Source organism: Marmota marmota, unplaced genomic scaffold (assembly GCF_001458135.2).
Source record: "Marmota marmota marmota unplaced genomic scaffold, marMar, whole genome shotgun sequence".
NCBI classification, from domain to species: Eukaryota; Metazoa; Chordata; class Mammalia; order Rodentia; family Sciuridae; genus Marmota; species Marmota marmota.
The window spans coordinates 17,553,064-17,577,664 of NW_025999990.1; the positions used below are offsets into that span (position 1 = coordinate 17,553,064).

Below are 24,601 nucleotides of genomic sequence, written 5' to 3' on the forward strand. Positions count from 1 at the left end.
AACCACAGTTTGATCCGGACTACTGATGGATGCAGACCTCTCTCCCTGCGCCCATTCTTCCTCTCTTTAAACCTAAAGCTCCTGTTAGTAGCTGTACCTGGAAGACACGGCTGAGATGGTGGATCTCACTCTGCCTTCCCAATACGGCCATTTTGATTAAAGTTAAGATTTTCACTTTACCTTTTGTTTGTTGTTTTGGGCATGGGTAGGCCCCTGGCCTACAACTCTGATAACATTAATTGTGTATAGAAGATATTGCCAAAAAAAAAAAAATCTTCACACATATCCTAGAGTGCCCCAGGTGCCAGCAAATCTACTGGCTACGTCTTCTGAGAACCAGAGGAGGGGACAGCAAGGTGCAGGAGGGAGAGCAGGGAATGGCTTGCTCTCTCTTGATGCCTTCACCTCTGGTTAGGTGTGATGGAGAGGGCAAACATAATATCCTGGAAGAGGAGGAGGCAAGGATAAGAGTGTTGGGGCGGCTGTGGGACCAGTGCCTCTCTCCTCAGCAGCTGACTGTGAGGGCAGCCTCTGGCTGCTGTTCCATGTGCCTGGTGTGGACGTCACTGGTGGACCTCTGCAGGCTCACCCCTAGAAAGGTGGGCCCTGCTTTCTAGTCTTTGTAGGGGTGATGGGTGCTCACAGCTGTTGTCTATTCTGACGGGTGGTCCCCAAACTTACCAACTATTAGAAATATATATTTTTGGTACCAGGGATTGAACCCAGGGGTGCTTAATCACTGAGCCACATCCCCAGCCCTTTTTTTTTTTAATATTTTATTTAGAGACAGCATCTTGCTTAGAGCCTCACTAAGTTACTGAGGCTGGCTTTGAACTCATGATCCTCCGGCCTCAGCCTCCTGATCCACTGGAATTACAGGAGTGTGCCACTGTGCCCAGCTAACTATTAGATATTTTGAATATCACACCTCGTGATATTTATTCAAAATATCTAAAGGGGCTCCCTATGCTGGTCTCCTTGAGTTAGCCACCCGCTCCCACCCCATGAAACCCAGAGCCTTCTCATCAACCTATTCTGACAAGTTGGTTCAAATACTGGTTTTCCCACTGGCCCCCACTCTTCTTCACTCCTTTAACTTGTATCTCAGAATATAAATTGAAGCATGGCTGACCACCCCAATTTACTGTTTGTGGTGGAACTTCAGTTATGTGAGAACCTATTAAGAATCAAGGTAAAAAAATGGCTACTGTTTACTGGGGGCTCTCCAGATGCGTGAAGCAGGCTGAACATTGCACACATCATTTGATTTGTGTCCACACAGACCCCTGAAGAAGAGCCTGTTATTATGAGGGGACAGAGCCAGCCTGAGGCAGGTTGAGTAGCTTGCTTGGGGCCACAGGGCATCTGCCCACTCAACCTTGAGGCAGGGTTGTCACAGTGCACCCAGACCAGCCCACTCGAAAGTTCCTTTGGAGGCAGCAGCAGAGGCCGGGCTGCCACTCTGGTGTGGAGGTGAGCCTTGTATACATGACACGGTGGGCACCATACAGAGGATGCCGGTGAGGCTGCATACCTGTGCTTTGGGGCCAGATGCCAGCATGCCTGACCCTCCTCTCTTGGTAACCAAATAACTCAGGTTCACTGTTCTTTGTGCCAAGAACATGTTCTTGGTAAACTTACTCTTGGGGCAAACTTCCTCACACTCTTGCCTGTAAAGTTTACTATGATGACACCATGCACAATTTGGAGAATTATAGAGAAACAAGAGAATGAAAAACTCCATTCACTGTCCAACACTATTAATGTTTTAGAGTTTTTACTTCTAGTTTATTTCTTGTGTGTAGTTCTTTTCTTCTTATTTGAAGCTGTTATGATCATACCATTTATACAATTCTGCATCTTGCTTTTTAAATCCATCATTATTACATAAAACTTTTCCTGTTATTGCAAACTCTTGAAAAACACCACCGAAGACAGTTGTATAACATTCTATTCAATGGGCAAACTACAGTTTATTGAACCATGCCCTAACCTTCAACATGATTCTGTAAGTTTAGATTTTCATGTATCAGGTTTTCTCTAAGTAAGGGGGTAGTGTTTGCCAACCTCTGTGCTCTGCGTAACTAGGAATTAAGGTGTTACAGCTGGTCATGTGATTTGAATTTGGCTGTTTGAATCTTTAGGCTGAGTTTTAAAGTGTATGAAGGTAGAATGAGAGGGTTCTGTAGACAGTGTCTCTGAATCTTCATAATGCATTTAGTTAAATCTCTTAGGACATCTTTGTGGACAATTAAAAAAACATGTAGACAACTACACAATTATGTAAATCCATAACTGGCTGGGGAATGAAACCCAGAGAATGCTAGCTTTTGGGTCAGTGTCACCTGGGGGGAAGTGTCTAGTGGTTTTGAGGCTAGGCCTTTGGTCTAATCTCTTCACACATATTTTAATTAAGATAAGGGTAAAGTTCTGGAAGGCAGGCTTATAAATTATGAAGCTGTAAAGGGCAAGATTATGTGATGGAACAAAGTTCCAAAAAGATCTCCTCTGGTTGGAAAATTTGTCTGATGCCAAGAAGATGAAATCTACCAGGGATAAGAGTGAAGAAAATCCTGTAAGTTGGGCTAAAAACCCAACTATATAAATGTAAATCAGAGAATATGGAATTAACAGAGTTTAGTTGGCAACCAGCTTAACGTGAGCCCATCCATGGTGTGACATGTTGCCCCAAACTGATGGGAATGTATGTGAGAGGGAGAGATCACATTCAGGGACAGGAAGCCAGAGTCAAAGGACCAGCAAGGCTTGCTTTTTTATAACAACCTCACAAAAACTGACCAGGGTCTTATGAGAGCTACATCAATGTTTTGCAAAATCAGGGACTAATGACCTCCCACTAGGCCTCTCATCTTAAAGGTCCCACCACCTCTTAACTTCACACCAGGGCCAAGTCTCCAGTACATGAACCCTTGGGGGACACACCACATCTAAGCCATAGCCCTGGCAGAACTCAGGTGCAAAGGGAAGAGGAGCACATTATTCAACATTAAATCCCCCAGGCTTTCCCATTTAATCCCACTGAATAATATTCACTAAGCACGCCACTGGAGATGCAGAAATGAGTGAGCCATCATTTCCTCCAAGGTGCTCGTAATCTGCTATCCAAAAATAATCCATTCCACAGAGCGTCACCACCATTAAATGTTAGGACTGAGTACCTCTGGTCACGATGGAGTACCTGGTACTGGATTTGTCCTCCAGTTGTAAGCAACTACAAGCCTGGACAAAACATACATAGCAGGTGTTTTCAGGCACTGGACAACAGGCTCTGCAGGTCCCCGAGAGAAAGGATATGGGAGATGAGCTTCGTGAATCCTAGAGAGGAAGGAGCGTCACAGGGTAGGGGTCCAGAAGTTTGTGCAAGAGGGGTCCCCACAGACCTCTAACTGAAGACTGTGCTGCACACACCCAGTGTGAGACTCTGTCAAGGTCTAGCAAACAGCATCCACATTGGAACTCAACAGAACAGGATATGAGAGGCAGCAGAGTGTTGGGAGAGAGTGGAGTCCCTGCCCAGCCATGGGGGCGACCCTTGATAACACTGCAAGCGCTGAGGTGAAACAGGAGAGAGGCCAAGCCATCAGATTAAGGACCACGCTCTCAGGTAAGGACTATGTAGACCTGGCCTATAAAAGCCTTGATAGGACCAGGAGAGTTACTAATAAATTAACTGCCTACCAGAACAAAAATTGATATTCTTCAAAGAAAGACAATATAACTTGGACTCCTTTCAGAGTATCAACTGCAGTGGCTGCAAACAATAAAAAATACTAGAAATGTGGAGGAGTAGAGAAACATGAACCAAATTCAAGGAAAAAAAAAAACAGTCAATAGATCCTGATGCATTCCAGAGGTTGGAATTAACAGAGTTTAGGCATTATCAGTATGTTTAAGGACTTAAAGAAAAATATGGTCTTAATGAGTAAAAAGATAGGGAATCTACGCACACAAATGAGAAATATATATAAAACAAATGAAAATTCTAGAACAGAAAAGCATATTATCCAAAATAAAAAATTCACCCAAATGGGTTTAGCAGCAAATTAGAGATGTCAGAAGAAAAGGTCAGTAGAGTTGAAGACAGAAACATAAAAATTGTCCATTCTGAATAAAGAAGAGAAAAAAGACTGGGAAATCTTTGTGTCAACACTAGACTCACTAATACACAAATAACCAGAATCCAGAAGGTACAGAGAGAAGTGGGGGGGGGGGATCAATTTATAGATTCAAGAAGTTCACTAAACCTCATACAGGATAAATAAAACTACATCTGGGCACATCACAGTCAAGCTGTTGAAAGTTAAAGATTAAGAGAAAATCCTGAAAGTGGCCAGAGGGGGTGGGGATATTTCATAGAGGGAAATAATGATATGAATAAAAACCAACTTCTCTTTTAAAACAATAGGGATAGAAAATAAAACAATGATTTTTTTTAATACTGAAAGAATAAAAAGTCACACATTCATAATATTATATACAGTTTGGAAATAAACTTCAAAAATAAAGGTACTTTCTAGATGACAAAGAATTTGTCACCAACAAGCCTACGTGAAATACCAGCTCCGCTTTAGCCTCCCTGGCCAGTTGAATGCTTCTTGAAGTCTAGAGCTTCGTCGCTTGCCATCAGAAGTGGCACCTCTGATTGACAAGTGAGTACCAGGTGGGTGAGTAGGCTGGTTTTGAGAGTAAGAAGTTGTCAGGAGGAACATTTAATCAGCTGCTCACCCCCAGGGGAAAACCAGACCTACAGGCACATTTGAAAGAGTGAGTTTTGATTTAAGGGGCAGCCATAAGGCAGGCCAGAAGGCACAGGCACAGGCATGCTAGACCTGATGTCAGAGTGAGGCCCGTGAACAGGCAATCAAGGGCCAGTTTCTGGGAAGCAGAGAACCTCCAGGACCCTGCCTCAGGACTCTGGCTGGGACATCATGATTGTTTGGTGCCTGGGTCATGCCAGTTGTGAAAGATGTATAACATCATTCCTGGGGTTCAGTGGGTAGCTTCCCGTGGTAGGGGCCTGTGTGCGGTGTTCTCCTGCTCCTGGGGCCTCTTCTTCGGGGAAAGGGGGCACTGAAAGCCAACAAAATGAGCTTTCTAACTCTTCCTGAGTGTCCAGGGACACTTGACTCTCCAGAACAACCTCTGTTCTAATCCTCTAGGCCATATTTTTCCCCTTCAAAAAGGGATATTTTATAGTCTTCTACATAAATCTTTTCAGCTCCACTGATTTGGAATAACATGTTTAGCGGCTTAAGAAGAAAGTGACCTTCTAGCTAGCTGGTCCCTTGGCCAGGTGTCCTTCCATGAGCCTGTTTTCTCAGGGCCTCTGTGGGTGGCTGGGCCCCCCATGGTGCCAGCACTATGGACTCTGATCCTATTCTAGGGTCTGGACAAATCCTTCCCCTCCCTGAACCTTGGGGTTTGCCATCTGTCATGCAGAAGCCATCCAAGATATGAGCACATGGACAAGAGGGCGCTGGCACAGACCAGGGGGATGAGTTCTCCTCCTCTGAGGCTCAGTGTCAAGGGAATGTGTGCTTAAAAGGCCCTTTCTGTGCATCTTTTCAGGAAGATGGGGAGGTGATCCTGGCCTCAGAAGTCTCCAAAGGCAGGTGAGTGGCCAGAGAGGGGGAAGTAGGCCCATGAACAGGAGAGACCCACGTGGGAGCTCTGCTCCGCCCTTCTTTGCCTCCTGTGGGCCCTTGAATTATTGAACCATGGTCTCAATAAACTACAGTGATTTACTGAGCCCTCAAACATCCAATCTTCCTGAGCTGTGAAACCAGTGTTTTTGTTTTAAAATAACATCTTAGTGAAGTAATTGACACCAGAACGAAAAAGTATATGTTTTCAAAAATCACTGCTCATACCACCTGACGAGCCGTTAAAACCAAACCTGCGCAGAACCCATACTCCTCTTGGTTTAGGTGCCTGGTTTGTTTAGCTCCCTGCCAAATCTGTGCCCTGGTGGAACAGGCTGTTTCCAAGGTGATGTGACAGGACCTGCAAAGCCATCCTGTGCTCTGAGCTGCACTTTCAGCCACCCTTCCTGGTGAAGGTGCCTGCCTCAACTTCCCCTCGCTAGCTGGAAGGAGCTGGTGTTGCCCACAGTGCCCGGCAGCAGCAAGCTCACGGGCAGCCTCTGCTGTCTGTCCACAGGCAGACGGCCTGCTGGGATCACTGGGAGGCCTGGGGACACAGATGGCCTGTTCCACCTCCTCTCGGATTCAGTGGGTCTGAGAAGGGACTCAGAATCTGCACCTCTAAGGAGTTCCCAAGTGAGCTGAGTCCGCACCTCTGGGACCATAATTTGAGAAGCCCCGAACTAGCTGAGCTTTAAGGAATCCTAATGAGAAATGGCCTCAATAAACTACAGTGATTTACTGAGCTGTGAATGAGGTAAGAAGACAGGGCTTGGGGCTCAAAGGCAGGCCAGCCCAGCAGCAAGCTCAGACTTACTCGAATGATTCACCCAAAATACAAGCCTCCGGCTGAGCAGATTCTGATGAACCCCTTTCCTCTTCTTTTCCTCCCTGGGTATTTTCCCCCTGCACCCCTGAGAGCGGGTCTGCGGGCAGCCACAGCGAGGCTCTATGGCAGGATAAACAGTGGGCTTTCTCCAGGCCACAGGGATGAGCTCACATAGTCTGGGCCCTCTAACTGCTCTCTGGGGGTTTCCTGACATTTCTTAATTTGCACAGGGCTTAGTGAACTTTTAGTTTCTTTTTTTTTCTTTTGAGATCACCTACTTTCTAATAGGACCAATTTAAAGAAAAACATGCTTTGATCATTCAGCTGTCTCTTCTTGATAGAAATGACAAGAACTCATCAGTAGGCCTGCTGAGGGGGGCAGAAAGGGTCGCAAACCAGGGCCTCATGACTCATCCCTGGGCCATGATGTCAAGAGTTGGGTCCACATCTCAGTGGAGGGTAAGCTGACCTGCGTGTCTGCCTGGTGTCACCAGGCAAATAGTTCTGTTAGGGATTCTATCCTTTGAACGTCTGAAAGCAATCTGACCTCCACACTTTCATTTGAATCTAACAAGAATTCTAGGAGAGAAGAGGAATGGGAATGACTATCCACATTTGGCAACTAGAACAACTGAGAAGTGAGGCTCCGTGTGCACGGCATGACCTTGAGCAGGGCTACTTCCCCTGTCGGCTTCTTATCTGCAAAGCTCTGGTAGAAGGCGATTCTTCCATCTGCTCAACACAATCCACAAGATCAACAGGGAGCCATGCCACAGCCCCAGTGGTCAGACTCCATGGGGGAAACCAAGATGAACAAGAGACAGCCCTCAAGAATCAAGTGACTGTCCACCTGGGAGAGAACAAATACAGTCACAAATACCCATAAGATGGAGTCAAGAACCATTAGTGTAGAAGATAGAGGCTTCAGCATGGGGAAAAGATATAGGGCAGTTTAGAGGAAGGAGAGATTACTTCCAACCCAGAACCAGGAAGACTTCATTAAGAAGAGTATGCAGGGACAGTCCCCACAACAGGACCCGAGAAGACCTCAGTTCTAGGATTCATCTGCCATAGCCAGCCATGTAAACTCGAGAAAGTCATTTCTGTCCATTTCCCAACGGGCCCTTTGCCCTAAGTGCCTCATAGCATTATGAGGATTAAATGAGAACTGATTTAAATGAACATTGGATAAATAAAATCACCAACTACAAAGCCCTTTCATCATCACTGGGGAAGAAGAGGGCAGGAAGTTAAAAGCAGAAAGCTTTTGAAGGAGAAGGGGTGGGGGCGGGTGGCACCTGCCAAACCCAGGGCGTGGGGAAGATCTGAGCTCCTCCTGGGTTAGTAACTGGTTCCAATTATTTTTCCTAACCTCCTACAGCTAATTTTCTTGAAGAGAGCCTGACAAGAGTTAAGTCAGAATATCTACATTCTTCTGCATCGGGAAAATGAAAGTCCCCGGGGGAAGTGGCAGTGAGAGGCAACAGTGCCAAGCATAACTCTTGTGGACAGTCACTGGAGCTTCGTCTGTCCCTGGCCCCAGCACTGGGCTTGCTGGGTGCTCAGCAAACAGCCATGACATGAATGGATGTGCTCCTTACTGCTTCCCAAGGACTTCTACACTCTGGTCCATTCTGATTCTCAACCACAGCCAGAGGGGTAGACAGGGTGTGGACTGCTGTCTCTGTCAAAGATAGGGCAACTGCAGTTCCAGAGGGTCAATGGCCATCCATGTTCAACCTCTCAAGGTCAGAAGGGAGCCCAGAGCCCTGACGCTCATACAGTGGTTCTTTCTCACACTGGGCCAACTCCTAAGAATTATTACTACAGCAATCTTAACCACGACAAAATATCTTTCCTGACTTTACTGAAAGCCTACTATGTGCCATTGTAAGCTCTTTCCCTATAACACTACTAAATCAGCCTCTTGCATCATACTGTGATTCCCATATATACCGCTTATTCCAATGTAGAAGTGATTTCTGTGCGTCCCAGATACAAGTGTTGAGGATTCTGGGTTTTTTTGTTTTGTTTTTATCAAATAAAAACTGATTTGGTTGAACCTTTGGTTTGATTGTTTGGAAGGACCATGGAGAAGTGTTCAGACATTAGGAAGACAAGAGAGGATACGTTTTTGTTATTGTCTTATGTTTGTTTTTACCGTGGATGTTCCTACCTACAAAGTAGGTCTCAGCTGCTGGAGTTGGGGCAGGGGACACACTCAAGGTTAAGGTGGCAAAATTATTTGTGGCACCACTGACCCAGAGGCAGCTAGGTTGCTTTGGGTTCTGAAATCTGCGGGTGGCACAGGAAACCTGCCTGCCTTGCTGGTGATGCCCTTCCTCTGCGGCTGCTGCAGGCAGATCGGAGCCTTTCTATGTAGGGAAGAGAGCTCAGGAGTGGGCCTCAGAGGGACAGCTGCACGTTCAAGGTCAGAGCCACCTTCACTACTCATGACCCACACCCATCCTTTGGCTGTTAACAGATTATGGAGCAAGTGCTTCCTAGGAGGTGTTTTCAAGGTACAGGGCTGGGGGTGCAGCTCAGTATTAGGGTGCTCACCCAGGAAATGCAAGACCCTGGATTCCATATCCAGGACTGCAAATTTTTCTAAAAATGACAAATTTCAAGGTTCAGTGGTTTCAGTAGGAGGCTGAAAACCAGCCTGTTCCTGCATGCTCTGTAGAGAGGTCCCTGGTGATATGCTCACCCCAAGGAGCTCAGAGGTGCCTCAGAGTGGCAGGAATATGGGGTGGGGAAACAGATAAAATGTCAGAGAACCAGCAGCATCTGAAGAAAGAGTGGGTCAGGGAGGCTCAGAAGGTTTGGGCCATGAGAACAAAAGTCAGTGTGACAAGTGTCCCCACCCGTGTGGCCAGGCCAACTCCACTCCCTGCAGCTGGGGACCATTTAGTTATCCAATATGGGGAATATTAATAGAAGCATCCTGACCCTCATGGCTTTCCTTTCACACTGAGGGATGAGGGTGTCACAGAACTTGGGAGCCCTGGAATTAGCTGGCTGATAATGTTTAATGAGCATTAGTTTATCACATTAGCTATTTGGGCCCATGATCCACAGACGGAGAGAAAGTGACATAGAATTGGTCTGCTCTGATGAGAGAAGTATAAGGCTCATAGGGTGGGAAGCCTCAGGGGGTGTCCTGAGCAGACATCAGGGAGATGAAGTGGTTATGGGGACAGCAGAGCTAAGGGGATGCTACAGACAAGTTCACCAACCACACGATATCAAAGACATAGAATTTGGAGCTAGAAGAAACTTTAGAATTTGTCTAGTCTGACCTTCTACTTGTACAGCCCAGAGTTACTGGTCATGGCCATGTGGCAGAGTTAAGATGAGGAGCAACATCTCCACCAACAACTTTTCAGGCCTGGGAATCTTTCTAGAACCTTCCAGCCTCCCCTCCATACTGACCACAGTCAAGAATCTAAGGACACCCTATGGAACAATGTGCGCGTTCGAAGGGCCACAGGGAGCAGCCATTCAGCCAGACATACCTTGTGGGAATAATGCTGATCCACGATCCTCGCCAACCCGAAATCCCCTATCTTCAGCACGAGGTCCTCTGTGCTGATGAAGATGTTGGCGGGCTTCAGGTCCCTGTGCAGCACGTTGGCAGAGTGGATGTACTTGAGCCCGCGGAGGAGCTGGTACATGAACAGCTTGGCGTGCTCCTCGGTCAGCGTGCCCTGCTCCAGCAGGCGCGCCAGGTCGGTCTCCATGTACTCCTGGACAATGTAGGCCACACTGAACTTGAACAGCTCGCCCTGAAGGTCAGTGCCCTTGGGTCCCAACACCTCGTACACCTTCACGATGTTGTCATGGTCCAGGCGCCGGATGATCTTGATCTCCCGGAGAGCGTGCTTCATGCTGCGGGCATCGCTCAGGGCGATCTTCTTCACAGCCACCTTCCGGCAGGTGTGGCTGTCTGTGGCTGACAGCACGAGCCCGTTGACCCCAAAACCCAGGGGTTGGAAGTCAACAAAGCGCCCGCCCAGGTCATACCCGTAGACGCTGGCAATGCAGTCTCCTCTCTCGGCCATTGTTGGCTCAATGGTCTGGAGCTGCCCGTGTGAGGGAGGGGCAGTCAGGAAAGGCCAAGTCCCAGCTGGTGGCCTCCCCAGCACTCCTCATTCTGCCAAGTCCCCCAGCTGAGGGACGCTTTTGCTCCTGGTGAGGTCACTGCCACCAGCCGTCTGGAGGCAAGAGCAGTGCAGGTCCTTGCTCACAGAGATGGACAGCAACGGGCTCAGGCTACTTTCCTTGCTGGCTCTGGGAGGACTGTCCACCAACTGTTATGCTTCCCAAACCCTCCGTGATGCTTAGAGTGGCTCATGCTTCTTTCAAATCTAGCATCTTAGAAGGAAAATCTGGTATGATTATCTGGAGGGAGGTGATGTTTTTCTGTCACCATGGGTCTCAGTAAAATGTGCAGCGACTCTCCTCTTTGAATCCTTCTCTGTTACGAGCAGCTCTTTCTGGCTGACGTAGGGGAGTCATGAGCTGAGCTGCGTTCCTTCACTTGAGGGTCCCAAGCTCAGCCTCCCTCTGTGTTCTGAGCAGTAGGAAGGGATCCCGTCAATGGGTTCTGGAGGCTTCTAGGGGCTTCCTTCTACTTCTGCCAGCTCCCCTTAGATTCCCAAACCCAAAGTAGCCTGAGGAGTCCTGAGAAAAAAAGCTAGAGAAAGCCAAATGCCTCTGGTGAGCTCTATGCCAGTTTATACCGAAGTCCCAAGTTCAAGGAGAGCTCAGCTGCCAGGCTGGATCCTCCGAAGACTTGGGTGGGCTGCATCCTCTTTCACCCACTCAGCCATGCCACCTTGATCAAGACGATTGTCCTGCATACAGAGGGGCTGCAGGAACGGGGCATCTTTCAGAGCGAGTTGCCTTCCCTGTCAAAGAAACAAGGTTGGGTAAATTTCCACACTCCAGCTTCCAACACCTTCCCACTTGCGTCTTTTGTTAAGCAGCCCAAGTGTTATTTGATCTGTCCAGCCAGCTGAAACACTGCTTGCTCAGGGGATTCCGGCCTTGCACAGCTCAGCCGCCCCTCCTGCTGCGTGTACTGTGCTTCCCGGCAGAGAGGGAAGACGGGCTGATTTGATAAGACCATCAGATGGCATGCCTTTTATGTCAACACCTGCTCCCCCAAGGTTAGCACGCGCAGACCGTGGGCGGCAGTCATCCCTCCTGACCTTTGCAAAATTAATTTGTGATGCTCTCCAAACATATTCCTCAGTGCTAGTTAGGAAGTGTGAGAGTCAAAAGGAACCAGTTGCAGACCGCAAATAAAGGATTGAATCAATAATCTTGTTTTTCTACATGGGTCCCTTTTCTTCCTTCTTTTGCAAATATTCTGTATATTTTTAAGAGCGAATTGGGTGTGGACTGAGATAATGACATTGGTATTGCTCGCTTTCCATGTAGGTGACGGAAGCACACATACCAAATTACAAGGAAACTATACTCCCACCCACAAAAAGGAACTCAGCCCAGACACTAGGGCACAGATTTTCCTGTGCTGTATCAGGTTGAAATCGTGAGCTATATATTCTTTTAGATGACGGGAACCTAGCTCTTCAGTGATGGGTTAAATCCAAGCTTGTCTGCCCCCCTCTGGTGGTCACTGACTCAAATTACAGGCATAGGAACTAAGTAGGGAGAAAAAAACAAAAAACAAAAAGACAAAAAACCCTGCAAACCTAGCAATGTCAATTCAGGACTCTGAACAAAGGCAACATGGTAGGGTTCCAAGAGAGTGGCAGGTTTTCTAAGTTCATAAAATCAATGGACACAGAAAGAACACTGTGTCTAGCTCCAAGGACTGAATGTGGCTGGACTGTTTCTTCTTCATTCTCACAACACTGCAGTCCCTGCTCCCCACCCCCACCATGGGGATACTTCTCCATCTGAACTCTGGGTAACTCTGCAAATGATAAATGAAGCAAAACAACTGTGAACTCAATTGAGGGGCCAAACTCAGGGACACAGATTACTAGAAATAGTAAATAATCAGAGCCTTCCCCCACCCAGGAGTTCTAATGAAGGGAATTTGCCAAGAGTCTAGAACTTGGTGAGCACTCAACAGATGCCACCTGTGATTGCTGTTGTCAAACATTTCCTTACATCTGAATAAAGCGTCCTGACTCTTCTGATGACTCAACTGTTCAGCCACTCTGCTCTGCAGTTTTTGTTGGGCAAAGCAGCAAAATAATCACAGACTTATAGAATTCCAGACTGGGAAGCAATCCTGGTGAACAAGTCCCATGTCCTTAACAGGGAATGGTATTGCCTTTCTTGGCTTATTTGAGTAGGAGTTGCTACTGGCTTTTAGTGGGCAGCATTTGTTGACCATCCTACTAAGCAACCCCATTAGTGAAAAACTGACATCTGCCCCATCATCCCCAAGTGCTAAGAACACCTCTTCCCAGAGACTCAGTGCGCCTCAGCCTATGTTTCCAGCATAGAGAGGGCCAATAAACATGTGATTCATAGATAGACGTTCTCTCTTTTGAGGGCTCCTAGCCATTGTGGGCAATAACCACCACTGGGCCACAATCTCCAACAATGCTAGTGAAGTCCTCCTGGCTACCTAACTCAGGGGAACCAGAGAGCCCTCCCCCATCCCCTGTTCTACCCGTTTGATTCCTGCAGCCCAAACCAGGGAAGTAAGACTCAATTGCAGCTTCTACCATGTGCCTGGTCTGGTTCCCAAGGGCACAGCAAGGAGAGACAATTCCACATTTTGTTTTATGAGGAGAGACGCCTGAGCCCTCTTCCCTCCCGGCTCCCACTGGGTTGTAAACAGAGAAGGGACCGGGCACCCATGACATCACAAGCCAGCCGGAAGGAGGATTTGTTGGAGATTTGCTGCAATGCAGATAATCTGTGAATAATGAAGAGAGGCTCTGTGTATTTTTAAACTCTCCTTTTCCTCCCATGTGTGGGAGGAACTGTCCTTCTGTGTGTATGTGTCTCTGCATGACCATGAGAATATGCTCTCCCAATATGCTGTCAGCTTGAGTGGGCAGAGAGCATGTCACCCTGGGCTCCATACAGTCCGCCACCTTCCTCCTTAAACTCCTGCCTGGCTTCGCTGCCTGTGCCTTCCCAGTTCCTGAAATGCTCTCCTGCTTCGTCCCCACTTGTTGAAATCCTACCCGTGACTCAGAGTCCAAATGAAGTCTCCCTTCCTCTCTGAAGTGTCCATCCCACTTCTCACTGACATCTCCTCCTTTTCTCAGCCTTGGTGTCAATCCCATATTTGACATTTACTATATACTAACCTGGGCTGTTATTTAGCTTTTTATACCTGTTCATCTCCCAACTAAACTTTCGGCTTCACAAATCTAGTGCACAGAGTGGTGCACAGAGAACAACTGTGGATTAGAAAGACCTGCGTACCACGTTTATTGTTACCTCTTCTCAAACCTCTTCATTTTCTCTTTCCTTCTCCAATTCTGCTGTAATGTCTACTGTACTGTAAACCCTTTGCCTTGCTCCACAGGAGAGACGAGAGACAAAATATCTTGTCTCTAAGTCCCGTTTTAGCGATTCACTTCTGACATGGTATACCTAGAGTCAGGGGCCATCAATACCCATAGGAGCAGGCTTGCATCTAGATGTGCCCCCGGGGCAGGGGAGCCAGCTCAGCAGCTCTTGGGGCAATGCAGCTGCTTAGAGCAAGACCCAGTCATTCTCCTTTTGGAGGTGGTGGCTCAGATCTGCCTTGAGTCACAGGTGTGATTTCAAACCCAAACAGTTGGCATTCACTGTGGAGACAGAAAGGTCACCTGTTCAGCTACGATCAAAAGACACCAAGCAAGAGGAATGTCTATTGAAAGGGATCCCAGAACTCCACGGCAAGCATTCATATAAAACACAGGAATAGAAATTTCTACCCCCAGACTCCTAACGATGGAGCTTCAGCCCTCAACTGATTTCTCACTGATTTAGCAACAGCTTATTTGATTAATTATTCTCTCACTCACCCAGCCTTTTAACATGTGGAGGCAAATCAGAGACAAGATGATGTGTGCCAACTGTCCCTTTCTGGAATTCCTGGGGTTCTGGTTTACAAATCAGCTTTGGAAAGTCTAAATTTAGACTCACCTCTCTGCCTGCTCAGATCCTCCCAAAGCTCATGCTGTCAACTTTCAGCAGGAAATACGGTCCCCTGTGAGGTGCTGACATTTCACAGACTCTGCTTTCTTTCCTCTCCTGAACACCCAAAAACCAGCAGTAAATTCTCAGGCAGGGCTGATGTTTACAGTTGAATGGGCTGTGCACTGCATAATTCTAGGTGGCGCCATTCACATCACAGTTGGGTCTGACTGATTCCAAGGCTCATGATGCAAATCACTGTAGTCTATGTGAATGAAGTCCTCTGGACCAGGGATCAGTAAACTTTTCTATAAAGGGTCATAGAATAAATATTTTGATCTTTGTAGGACAGGTAGCCTTTGTTACAACTACTCAAAATTGCCTTTGTAACGCAAAAGCAGTCATAGAGAATTCCTAAATTAATAGGCACAGATGTATTTCAATAAAACTTTATTTACAAATATAGGTGGTGGGCCAGATTTGGCATGGGGGCCTAGTTTGTCAATTCCTGCCCTAAGTTCTATGGGAACATTCTCTATTCTACAGTAACAAAGAGGAGCTGAAGGCTCACGGGGAGAAAGATCTCCTATAAGTTCACAAATGTGATCACACAATGATTCTTGCCTCCGAATCAGCAGTTCTTCCTTTGTTTTGTGGGTCCATACTGTGCTGTGTTGCCAAAAGTTGAACAGGAGTGGTCTTGACCTACTAAATACCAGTAGCACTCCCTAGTCCCTGCGTCACACATTTTCAAAAGTCCTAGAGGGCACTGGCACCTCTCAAACCCATCTCCATTGAAGAATCTAAACCAGTTGAAATAATGCAATTCCCCTTTGGTAGGGACCGGCTCAGGGGTGGCCATGTGATCCAGTTCTTGATAATATTCCTTAAGGGAAAGTCTGTTGGGCAGGAAGGGCTCAGGGAAAACCTTCCTTCTCTGAAGAACAGAAAACCCTCCTTTCTGTCTGTGGATGCAGCTGTAAAGGAAGTGATATTGGTGCCGCAGAAGCCATATTGAGACCCTGTAGGAAAAGGCCTGGGGAGCAAAGCCGGGACACCAGAGTTGACAGATGAGCAAGCAACCTGTTGACAACCCTGGGGAGCTGGTCCATGCCTGCAACTACCTACCTCCAGCTTTCTTGCCAAGAGAAATTGTCAGGTCTCTGTGAGTCGGCAGAGAGTGCAAATGCTCAATGAAATTAGTGATGCCACCCACCCTGGGCTGCATTTCCCTTACACCAGTTTCCTTGAGAACATGCCTGTGGGGACGTCACCAAGAGAGAAACAGGAGGACCCTGTTGTCTTTATCTCCCTGGGTGAAGGCTAAAGGAAAGCAGCAGACAGCAGAAGAAAGATCAGATCCTGCGGGTGGGGTGGGGGGTGCTTCCTTGTGGAAGACTCGACTCTTTCAGGCTTTGTGCTGATTTTTCTTTCCAACATTACGTAACCAGCCAGGGAGAACAAAGACTTCCCAGGGCTCCCAACACTAAAATAGCAGGGAGAGAAATTCTGGCTGTCTCATCAGAGCTCCGGCCCCTACATGGGCAAAGCTGGGGAAGGGGAGCAGTCTGGTCCCCGCATGTGAAGTCTGGGAGCTGGTCATCACAGGGACAACACCGGCTGCCCAGAGGGACCTGCAGAGCCCACAGGCTGGGAATCCAGCCTCTGTTGAGAGGGCGCGGGGAGGTGGGGTGCACGAGAGGGCTTCAGTCCTGCTGATCTGAGATGACATCTACCTTTGACCTTTGCAGATTCAAGGTGAAACTTCTCATTCCCTCTCTTGAAAGGCAAGAAACTTGGGATAGCCCAAGATGGCCGTTTCTTTTAAAATCTAATTCAGAGCAATTCTGACTTCAGCAGCTAATCAGGCTGGGCCCCTTGTGGGGGCTGGCTTTGTTGAGCTGCTCTGCAGAGAGGCTTCCCAAAGGTGCAGCCTGCATCTTTAATCCTTAGCACTTGCTTCAGCACCTGCAGAGCAGAGCCCACAGGCCACTGTGAGCCCACGTTGACATACCATTGTGGGAAAACAAAGGGTCCCTGCCCTGGAGGAGCTCAGCATTCGGACCTGATCTTTCCCGCCAAACTTTGGAGCCCCTCAGTAGGACCCCTGACTCCCTACCTGCAGGGTGAGCCCATGGCAGGGTCACTAAAGAATCTTGTCTGTGGCCACAGGAGTCAGTATTGTGTCTTATTTATTTATTTAAGGTGCTGAGCATTTAATCCAGTGAACTACATACCTTACCCTTTTGATTTTAACACAGGGCCTTGCTAAGTTGTTGAGACTGGCCTCCAACTTTCCATCCTCCTGTCTCAGCCTCCCTAGTCGCTGGGGTTATAGGCATGCATCCTCACACCCAATCCAGCACTCTGTTACTTTTAGACCAAAAATGGCAAATGTATGTCATATGTACTACTGCCAACCCATCTGTGCCTATGGCAGACATTGAGAACCATCACTCTCTCTATCCTGATGAGCCAGGAAAATCAGAATCCTTCTCAAACCGCACTCCTTAGAGAAGACCGATGCTGGTCGCGGGGCTGGTGCTCAGATAGCCTGGATGCGTTCCTGCCTTGACTCTGACCTCTGCTCTGTTGCTGCTGGTCTTTCCTTGTTTCTGGCATTGTGCCAGCCTTGCTCCCCTGCACACGGTCCGACTCAGACAGCACTGACCAGGGCCTGCTAGGTGCCCGCACAGTCACATGCATTTAAGGATGGCTGACCTGGCCCTTCACAGAAGCACGGTGAGGAGGTCACTGTTCCCACTCCATGAATACACGCAGCACAGAGCCTGGTCACAGAGCTGCTCCAATCCCCTCCTCCTCTTCCTCTGTAAACAGTCAGAGTGACCGTTCAAGGTCACACACTATGTAGCGGTGGAGCCCGGTCCTGATCCAGGCTCGGTTCCAACACCAGTACACTTTCTCAGGGAGGTGCCGCTTAGGGAGTGCTCCCAGCCTGGCCACCTAGGCGTGCTTACGTTTGTTTCCTAGTTTTCCTAGTTCCTTGGAGAAGGAACTTAGTTCACTTTAGGGAGTGACTTCCTTCCTGGGTGACTCCAGACTCTGAACCCAGAGTCACACAAGATGTACTTCAGTCCATTGCAAATGTCCTGCCCTCCGCTGCCTCTGCACCTTCACATATCTGTTCCTTTTGTCAAAAGCTTCCCCTCCTCTTTACCTGGCTGCTTCTCACCCACCCCTTAGGTCTTAGCTTAATGTCCCTTCCTCCTGGAAGCCTCCCCAGACTAGCTTACTTGTTTGGGCTGAGTTCCTCTGGTCCCTCTCTATTATAGCCTCGGTTGCTAGTGTTCAATGTTCCCAGAAACTCGGTGAGGGAGGTGGGACTTCTTTATCTTGTGCCTCATCTATTCCCAGTGCCTAATCCCTAATGGACTCACTAATAAATAATAACACCATGCACAAGGCCCTGGGTTCAATCCCCAGCACCACTAATAAATAATAATAATAACAACAACAACAACAACAACAACAACTGAGCAGAGAAAACGCATCCTGAGAAGCCCCACGCTGCAGGCAACCATCCATTCAAATATGGAATACTTTTCTCCTCCCCACAAGGGAAGCCAAGAAACACGAGAATTTCACAAGTCTTATCTGATTCAAATCCTGGATTCAATCCTTTAAGGTTCATAGAGTTCTCGACTTCCCACCGGGCACGCCAGACCATTATCCAGCGAATGTGTGCACCGGGTGATCTCCTGCTATTCCCAGGGAGGCTGATCACGTACAGAGGTTGTGCTCACAGACCAAAGAATCATTCCTAGAGCAGAAAAAAGCTTTCCTTCTCCTGGCGATTGCATCTCCCTGTTCACAAGCTGCAGAAGCGGTGCTTTGACAGCTTGAGTGACAGCAGCAATCCCTGGCCCACATGGGGCTGTCACAGCAGAGGAGAGCTGGAGCCAGGAAGCCTGGGTTTGCCCTGCTGCTGCTGTGAGCTATCCAGCCAAGAGCTCATCTCTGGGAAGTGGGAATAGCCCCTTCCTCACCAGGACAAGGAAATGGGCTGGTGGTACAAATGCACCACTCAAAGTAGACACATAAGTTGGAGGTGACAGTCAGGACTTCAGCTCAACTTTATCAACATTGACAACTTGCCTAACAATAGCCACTGACCCTAGGAGATCAGAAGGGTTCCCCTTTCTCAGGGCTCCCCTTTCTCGAGGGCATGGCTCGACACTCCAACAGGGAGTAGTAGGCTTCTCACAGTGAGCAGTATTGACCCCCCAGTCACTGTGTGTGTATGTGTGTTGAGCCTCATTTGGAGGGAAGTGACCAGGTTTCAGATGAGGAGGTCCCCAGGGGCAGGAAGACAAGGGGCAGGCACAGGAGGCTCTGCTGCCTGGGAGGGGAATGGAGGCAGGAGCCTGGAGGGAACTTTGGGTTAATTACCTTGACCTTCTCTTCCAGAACATGCTGAGACATGTGACCTAGAACAGTGTGTCTAGGTAGAAATCTACCAAGAATCACCACCTGGCTAAGCAAGTCCATTCTGGCAATGCCACTTGCTCTGTTCTAACCCATGAACTCTGTCGCCATGTGTCCGGTGCCCTGGGCCTCTGTCCTCTGGGAGCATCTCCTGCACTGGAAGGTTATTACCCAGAGTCAGAACCATGTGCCAGAGAAGCACATCCCGGGGCATGACCTACTGGAAGGAGACCTGGGGCTCTGTGCTTGCATTAACCTTGGCTCCTTTGCTGGAGCAGGAGGGCTACCAGGGAACACCACTAGCCTCTTGGGAACAGTGCGTCCCCTGAAAGCCTGGGAGGCATTCTACACACACACACAGGCCTCTCCATCTGGATGGTCAAGGCCCCATGGGAAGTCATCAGACTCTACTGCATACGGAATAGGAGGAGGGAAGTGACCAGCTGTCAGATGAGGAGGTCCTCGGCGGGAGGAAAACACAAGGCAGGCACAGGAGGCTCTGCTGCCTGGGACGGGGTGGAGGGAGGGCAGAAGAGAAAGCAAGAGAGCAAGCAGACCAGGGAGGTGGGCCGAGGCCCCAACCTACTGCAGGTTCTTAGGTAAAGGAAATCGAAAATCAGCTTAATGTGACACTGGGTTTCCTGCCCTGGACATGTGCATTCTTAGCTGGTTTTGGTTTTGTTTGGAGAAAGGTGACTGTCCTGGTCTTCAGGTGTCAGATCAGTGCAGGTGAGTGCCCACTAATCACACAGGAGCTGAGCCCCTCCCCCCACTGCCAAGTGAGGAAATGGAGGCCCGTCAGAAGGAAAGGACTCCTCTCCAGTCACTAGAATAGAGGGGACCAGGTTCTGCAGAGGTACCTCTTTTTGGAGCAGGCTCATCAAGGCATTTTCTGGATCTCAGGATGATCTCCTGGATCTGTAAGTGAGGAAGTGGACCCTGAGTCCATGGGCTAAGAGCTATGAATGGCAAGAACTGGCCAGTACAAAGGGGCCAGGGCAGTGAATCTCCTGAAATTATTGCATAATTCTTTGGTATCATGGAAAAGTCACTATGGACAATATGGCATCAACTGCCACCATCCCAGACTGGAGAGCCGAGCTGGACCCCAGGACTTCCCCAGGAGGGGGTGGCAAACAGGACCTGTCCCAGTGGAGGAGGTGCAGGGCTGGTGTCCTGCACTGCACCTGGCCTCTGTAGGATCAAGCGGGTCTGCTGGGTAAGGCAAGTTCTGCTTCATTTTAGTCTGAGCAGAGCCAGGTGCAAAAGATGCCTCTGTCTGTTCAGGGGTAACCAAGGCAGTAAGGGGATCACAGCACGTGCACAGTCATGCTTACTTGATTCTGCAGGAAACCAGACACAGATACGAGCCAGGGTGTGGACCCAGGGTGGAACAGAGAGAAGGAGATCAGGGAGGGGGACTGAGGAGAGAAAAAGAGAAAAGGAGAGCAGGGAGGGGATGGCAGAGTAATGGGAAGAAAGCAAGCAGGAGAGGGGACCGTGGGAAGCTTTACTCCATCCCAGAGGCAGCAGCCCACCTCTGTCACCAGCACTAGGCACACGCTGACCATCCTCACTGTCCAGAAGCCTCAGACACACACATTGATAAAGTCTTCACTGCAGAAAATGCTGGAACCTCAACACAGCAGCAGCAGGACCCACACACCAAAGCACACTAGCCCAACAAATGCGATTCTCTGGGCAGCCAAAAAATGCACAGCTCCCCCAGGACAGGGAGTCCTGGAGTAGGAACCGGATTTTCCCTGCACGGTGTAGGCACTTAGCTGGGAGTCCAAGGCAGCAGCAGGCAGGTTGGAAATGCAGTAAACCATTGCTTTGTCTCTCCCTCTGTCTACACTCGCCAGATAAATGATGCTCAGGATTAAAGGAGTTCTGAAAAACCAGCACTGGCCAGGCTCCCTCTCCTTGTTATAACCTGGAGTTCTCTAGTGCCAGGAACAACAGGGGAGTCAGCCAGCAGGGCCACCCCTAGGATTGTGTGCAGAACCTGCCTCCAAGCCCTCCTCATCCCATCCTCATCTTTTCTGTTACCAATGCCATGGGGACAAGGCACCATGAGGCTCACAGGAGAAGGCAAAACCCTGGGCTTCCTGTGCTTCAGGGCCAGAGCTTTCCTAATGAGCACGGAGCAGGGAGGCAAAGGCAGGAGAGGGGCAGGGGGCTGAGACCAGGTCAAGGCAACCTGCGGGGACCTGCCTCTCCCAGCACCTGTCACTTCTCACCTGAGTAAGATGAGTGACAGGACTGCCCACTAGGTAAGGTTAGAGGGGACAGAACCCCCACCATCTAGGGGGAATCTTCTGGGTGGGAAGAGGGTTGCTTTTAGAACTAGGTCTTTTCTGTTACCAATGACAAAACTGTTTTCTTTCTGTAAGAACCGATGGAAATTGTTCTTAGTTCTGAGTCTGTTTTTTTACACTTAAATTGCAAATTAGAATCCTCAGTGGGGGCAGACGTAGAGTCTGGGGGCAACTCTAGAGCCTAGCTGGGAAAGGCAGACAGGAAGTCCAGTGCAGCCGGGTGTTGCTGGAAGAGTCGAGCCAGCCGGAACCTCAATAGGAGATGGGGACCCCGCGCCTGCTCCCTCCCTCTGTCCAGTTACGTAAGTTGAGCACTTCTTTGAAATAAAACAAAAGGCCAAATGGAACACGGATTTGGGTGAGCTCTCTTCACCCTGGGGATCGTTCTGTTCTGACTTTGACATAAGGGATGGAAGAAAGGAATGGAGTCCTAGCTTTACCTCATGCCCCCCCAGGCTCCTGGGGCCAAAACGCCCCTGCTCTGCCTTTTTTTTTCCTCGAGTTGTCAAAAAAAAAGTGAATGAGTGTAAGTCTGTAAAACGTCTATTGACTTTCCAAGCTCTGGGCCAGTGCCCAGGACATCCACTTAGGTTGGACTTTCTCTTCCTACCTCCTTCCAAGGACTGGCCAGTATAAAGGGGCTGGGGCAGTGAAACTCCTGAAATCGTTGCATAATTCTTTGGTATCGTGGAAAAGTCGCTATGGACAATATGGCATCAACTGCCACCATTCCATACTGCAGAGCTGGGCTGGACGCCACGACTGCCCCAGGAAGGGGTTGCAAATAGGACCTGTCCCAATGGAGGACGTGCAGGGCGTGTGTCCTGCACTGCTGTGACCCAAGAGAAAGGGTTAAGGGGAGGTAAATGCTCTCCTGGAGGGATCGCGCTGCTCCCCTTCCTTTATCCACACTGCGCAGATTAAGTCCTGGATGTCTACCTCTTCAACGTCTAGATCCTGCATCGTGCCACCTCTTGCCCCCAGTGCCAGCAGGTACAAGAACCGTTCACCTTTGCTTCCCTGTAGCAAGAACACTGTAGGATCGGTGGCATCCCTTAGAATGAGCCCCCAAAGTCTCCCTCTGCTGCCACCCAATCCCCCTTCCATCCATCCTTTTTTCGGTTTGTTTCTAAATCATCTCTATTCATTTCATTCTCTCTCCAAGCCCAGAGCTCAAGCCCCAGGTCCTCTCACAACCCCCGCATCTTCCCGCCTCGTCTCCAACCCCTCCGCAAACTGCAACCTGCATCACAGCCACACAGGCTGGGGTGATCTTCCCTGATTTGTCACATTCCTGGCTCATGCAAGTCCATCTGCTGCGTGTGATGCTGTCCTCTTTGAACTTGAGCGGCCTTACCCATGCTGCGCCCCAAAGTCACCCTCCCTGGGGACATGACATCTTCTGAGTTAACTTTTCCTTCTAGCTCACAGCATACAAGGCACATGCCTGTGGAGGTTAGCCCAGGGAATTCTGTCTCTTGTGGAGCTTTATTCCCATAGATTGGGAACCCCAAGAGCAAAATCATGGTGGTTGGTTTACCCTTATGCCCACAGGCATGTACTGTTCCTGACACATAGTAGACACTCAGCAAAAAGTTGATGAATAAATGAAGACACGGGGATGGGAATGACTTACAGTAGAAAATGGGGGCAAGAGGGGCTTAGGGAAGTGGTTCCCTCTGGAGGGTGTGACTTCCTGGGGAAACTGTGATCAATTCTGTAGGACAAGAGCAGGAGGTCAAAGGGGATCAAAATGAAGGAGCAAGCTGGGCACAGTGGCATACGCCTGCAATCCCAGTGGTTTGGGAGGCTGAGGCAGGAGGATTGTGAGTTCAAAACCAGCCTCAGCAATGGTGAAGTGCTAAGCCACTCAGTGAGACCCTGTCTCTAAGTAAAATACAAAATAGGGCTGGGGATGTGGCTCAGTGGTTGAGTGCCCCTGAATTCAATCTTCGATGACCCCCCCAAAAACAAAAGGCAGCATCAAAGGTGAGAGTGGGTTTACAGACTGCAGTGAAATAGCACCCAGGAACTGGGACAAAGGAGTGGCCAATGGTGAAGTCACATGAGAGCTGAGCAGAGGGAGAAGGAGGGGAAGGCTGCAGAGGAGTGTGCGAGAGAGTTCCAGAAAATAGAATGAGACCACACTGAGGGGAGGGAATGGCTGGCAAATCCCAGGTAATGGCATGCTCTCCTGGGCATGCTCTCCTGGGCATCCCGCAGGGCAGGGCTTCAAACAACATGGAAGGAAGACAGCCCAAACCTGGAGAGGCCTCGAATGAGCTCCCTGGCCCTCACTTCTGTTTCCATCTCTGGCTTTCAGATCACCACACTGACAAACACTGGAGGTTGTTCCCCAAGACTGAGTGCAAGCTGTCCCCCCAGCCTCGCTTCTCCACCTCCCTTCCTCAGGAGCAGCCACTGCCCAAGACATCATGGAGCCTCATGGAACACTTGAATAAACCCTCCTTATGAATCATTTTGCCTGACTCTTCTGGAAGGCTCAGCTGTGGTAGACACCTCTTTTACTGTTTGGTAGCTCCATGGATAGCAATAAAGTTAAGATAAAACACATTTGCAAAGCAATTTTCCACTGTTCTAAGCACTTGCCTGTAATATTATTAAATATTCAATACTTTCATGTAATATTTATTAAGTATCACTATGTACCAGGCAGCGCGGGATCTAAGGGCAAATAAAACAGACACAGTCCTTGGCCCCATGGATCTTCTAGTCTGGGGGAGGGACTGATAGAACACAAATAATGGCAATTTAGGAAGATGGCGGCGAGGGGAGAGCATTGCCCCCGTGTGCTGCTTCACTGTGTGGGAGTATGACAAGTCAGGACGGCTAAAGGCTATCTTGTTAGGAATTTCCAGCAATAGTGGGGTGCTCCGGAACCTGGAAGAAGGATTTCCATCCCACGAGGATCGGCTACGGGGACTCAAACGCGAGAGGTTTGTCGCACGGAGGGTAACACTGCTTATTCAGCAAATCGCCCCGCGGCTAGAGTCTGCAGCGCGCGCTGGGAAACGAGGAGATAGCGACGCAGGGATACAGCGCTGCAGTTTCTGCCAGCCGTGCAAGCACCGTACTCAGGGCTGAATTCTGGGTTCTAGACGGGGGAAGGAAGCGGTCCATCTCGGTTCTCCACACCGGTCAGACCACAGAGGAGGCCAGCAGCCACCATGTTGGAAAGCTGACGTCACCTTCCCTGT

General features: G+C 49.0%; 1 protein-coding gene across 2 annotated transcripts in view; it reads right to left on the minus strand.

Moving 5' to 3' along the window:
- Positions 1-24,601, minus strand: part of Mapk4 (mitogen-activated protein kinase 4) — a 146,229-nt gene that overhangs the window by 41,297 nt on the left and 80,331 nt on the right. For both annotated transcript variants that reach the window (XM_048806212.1, XM_015482376.2), the window contains exon 2: positions 10,011-11,405. In XM_048806212.1, coding sequence (XP_048662169.1) covers positions 10,011-10,556 — 546 coding nt within the window. In that variant the 5' untranslated portion in view covers positions 10,557-11,405. The remainder of the gene's footprint in view (positions 1-10,010; positions 11,406-24,601) is intronic.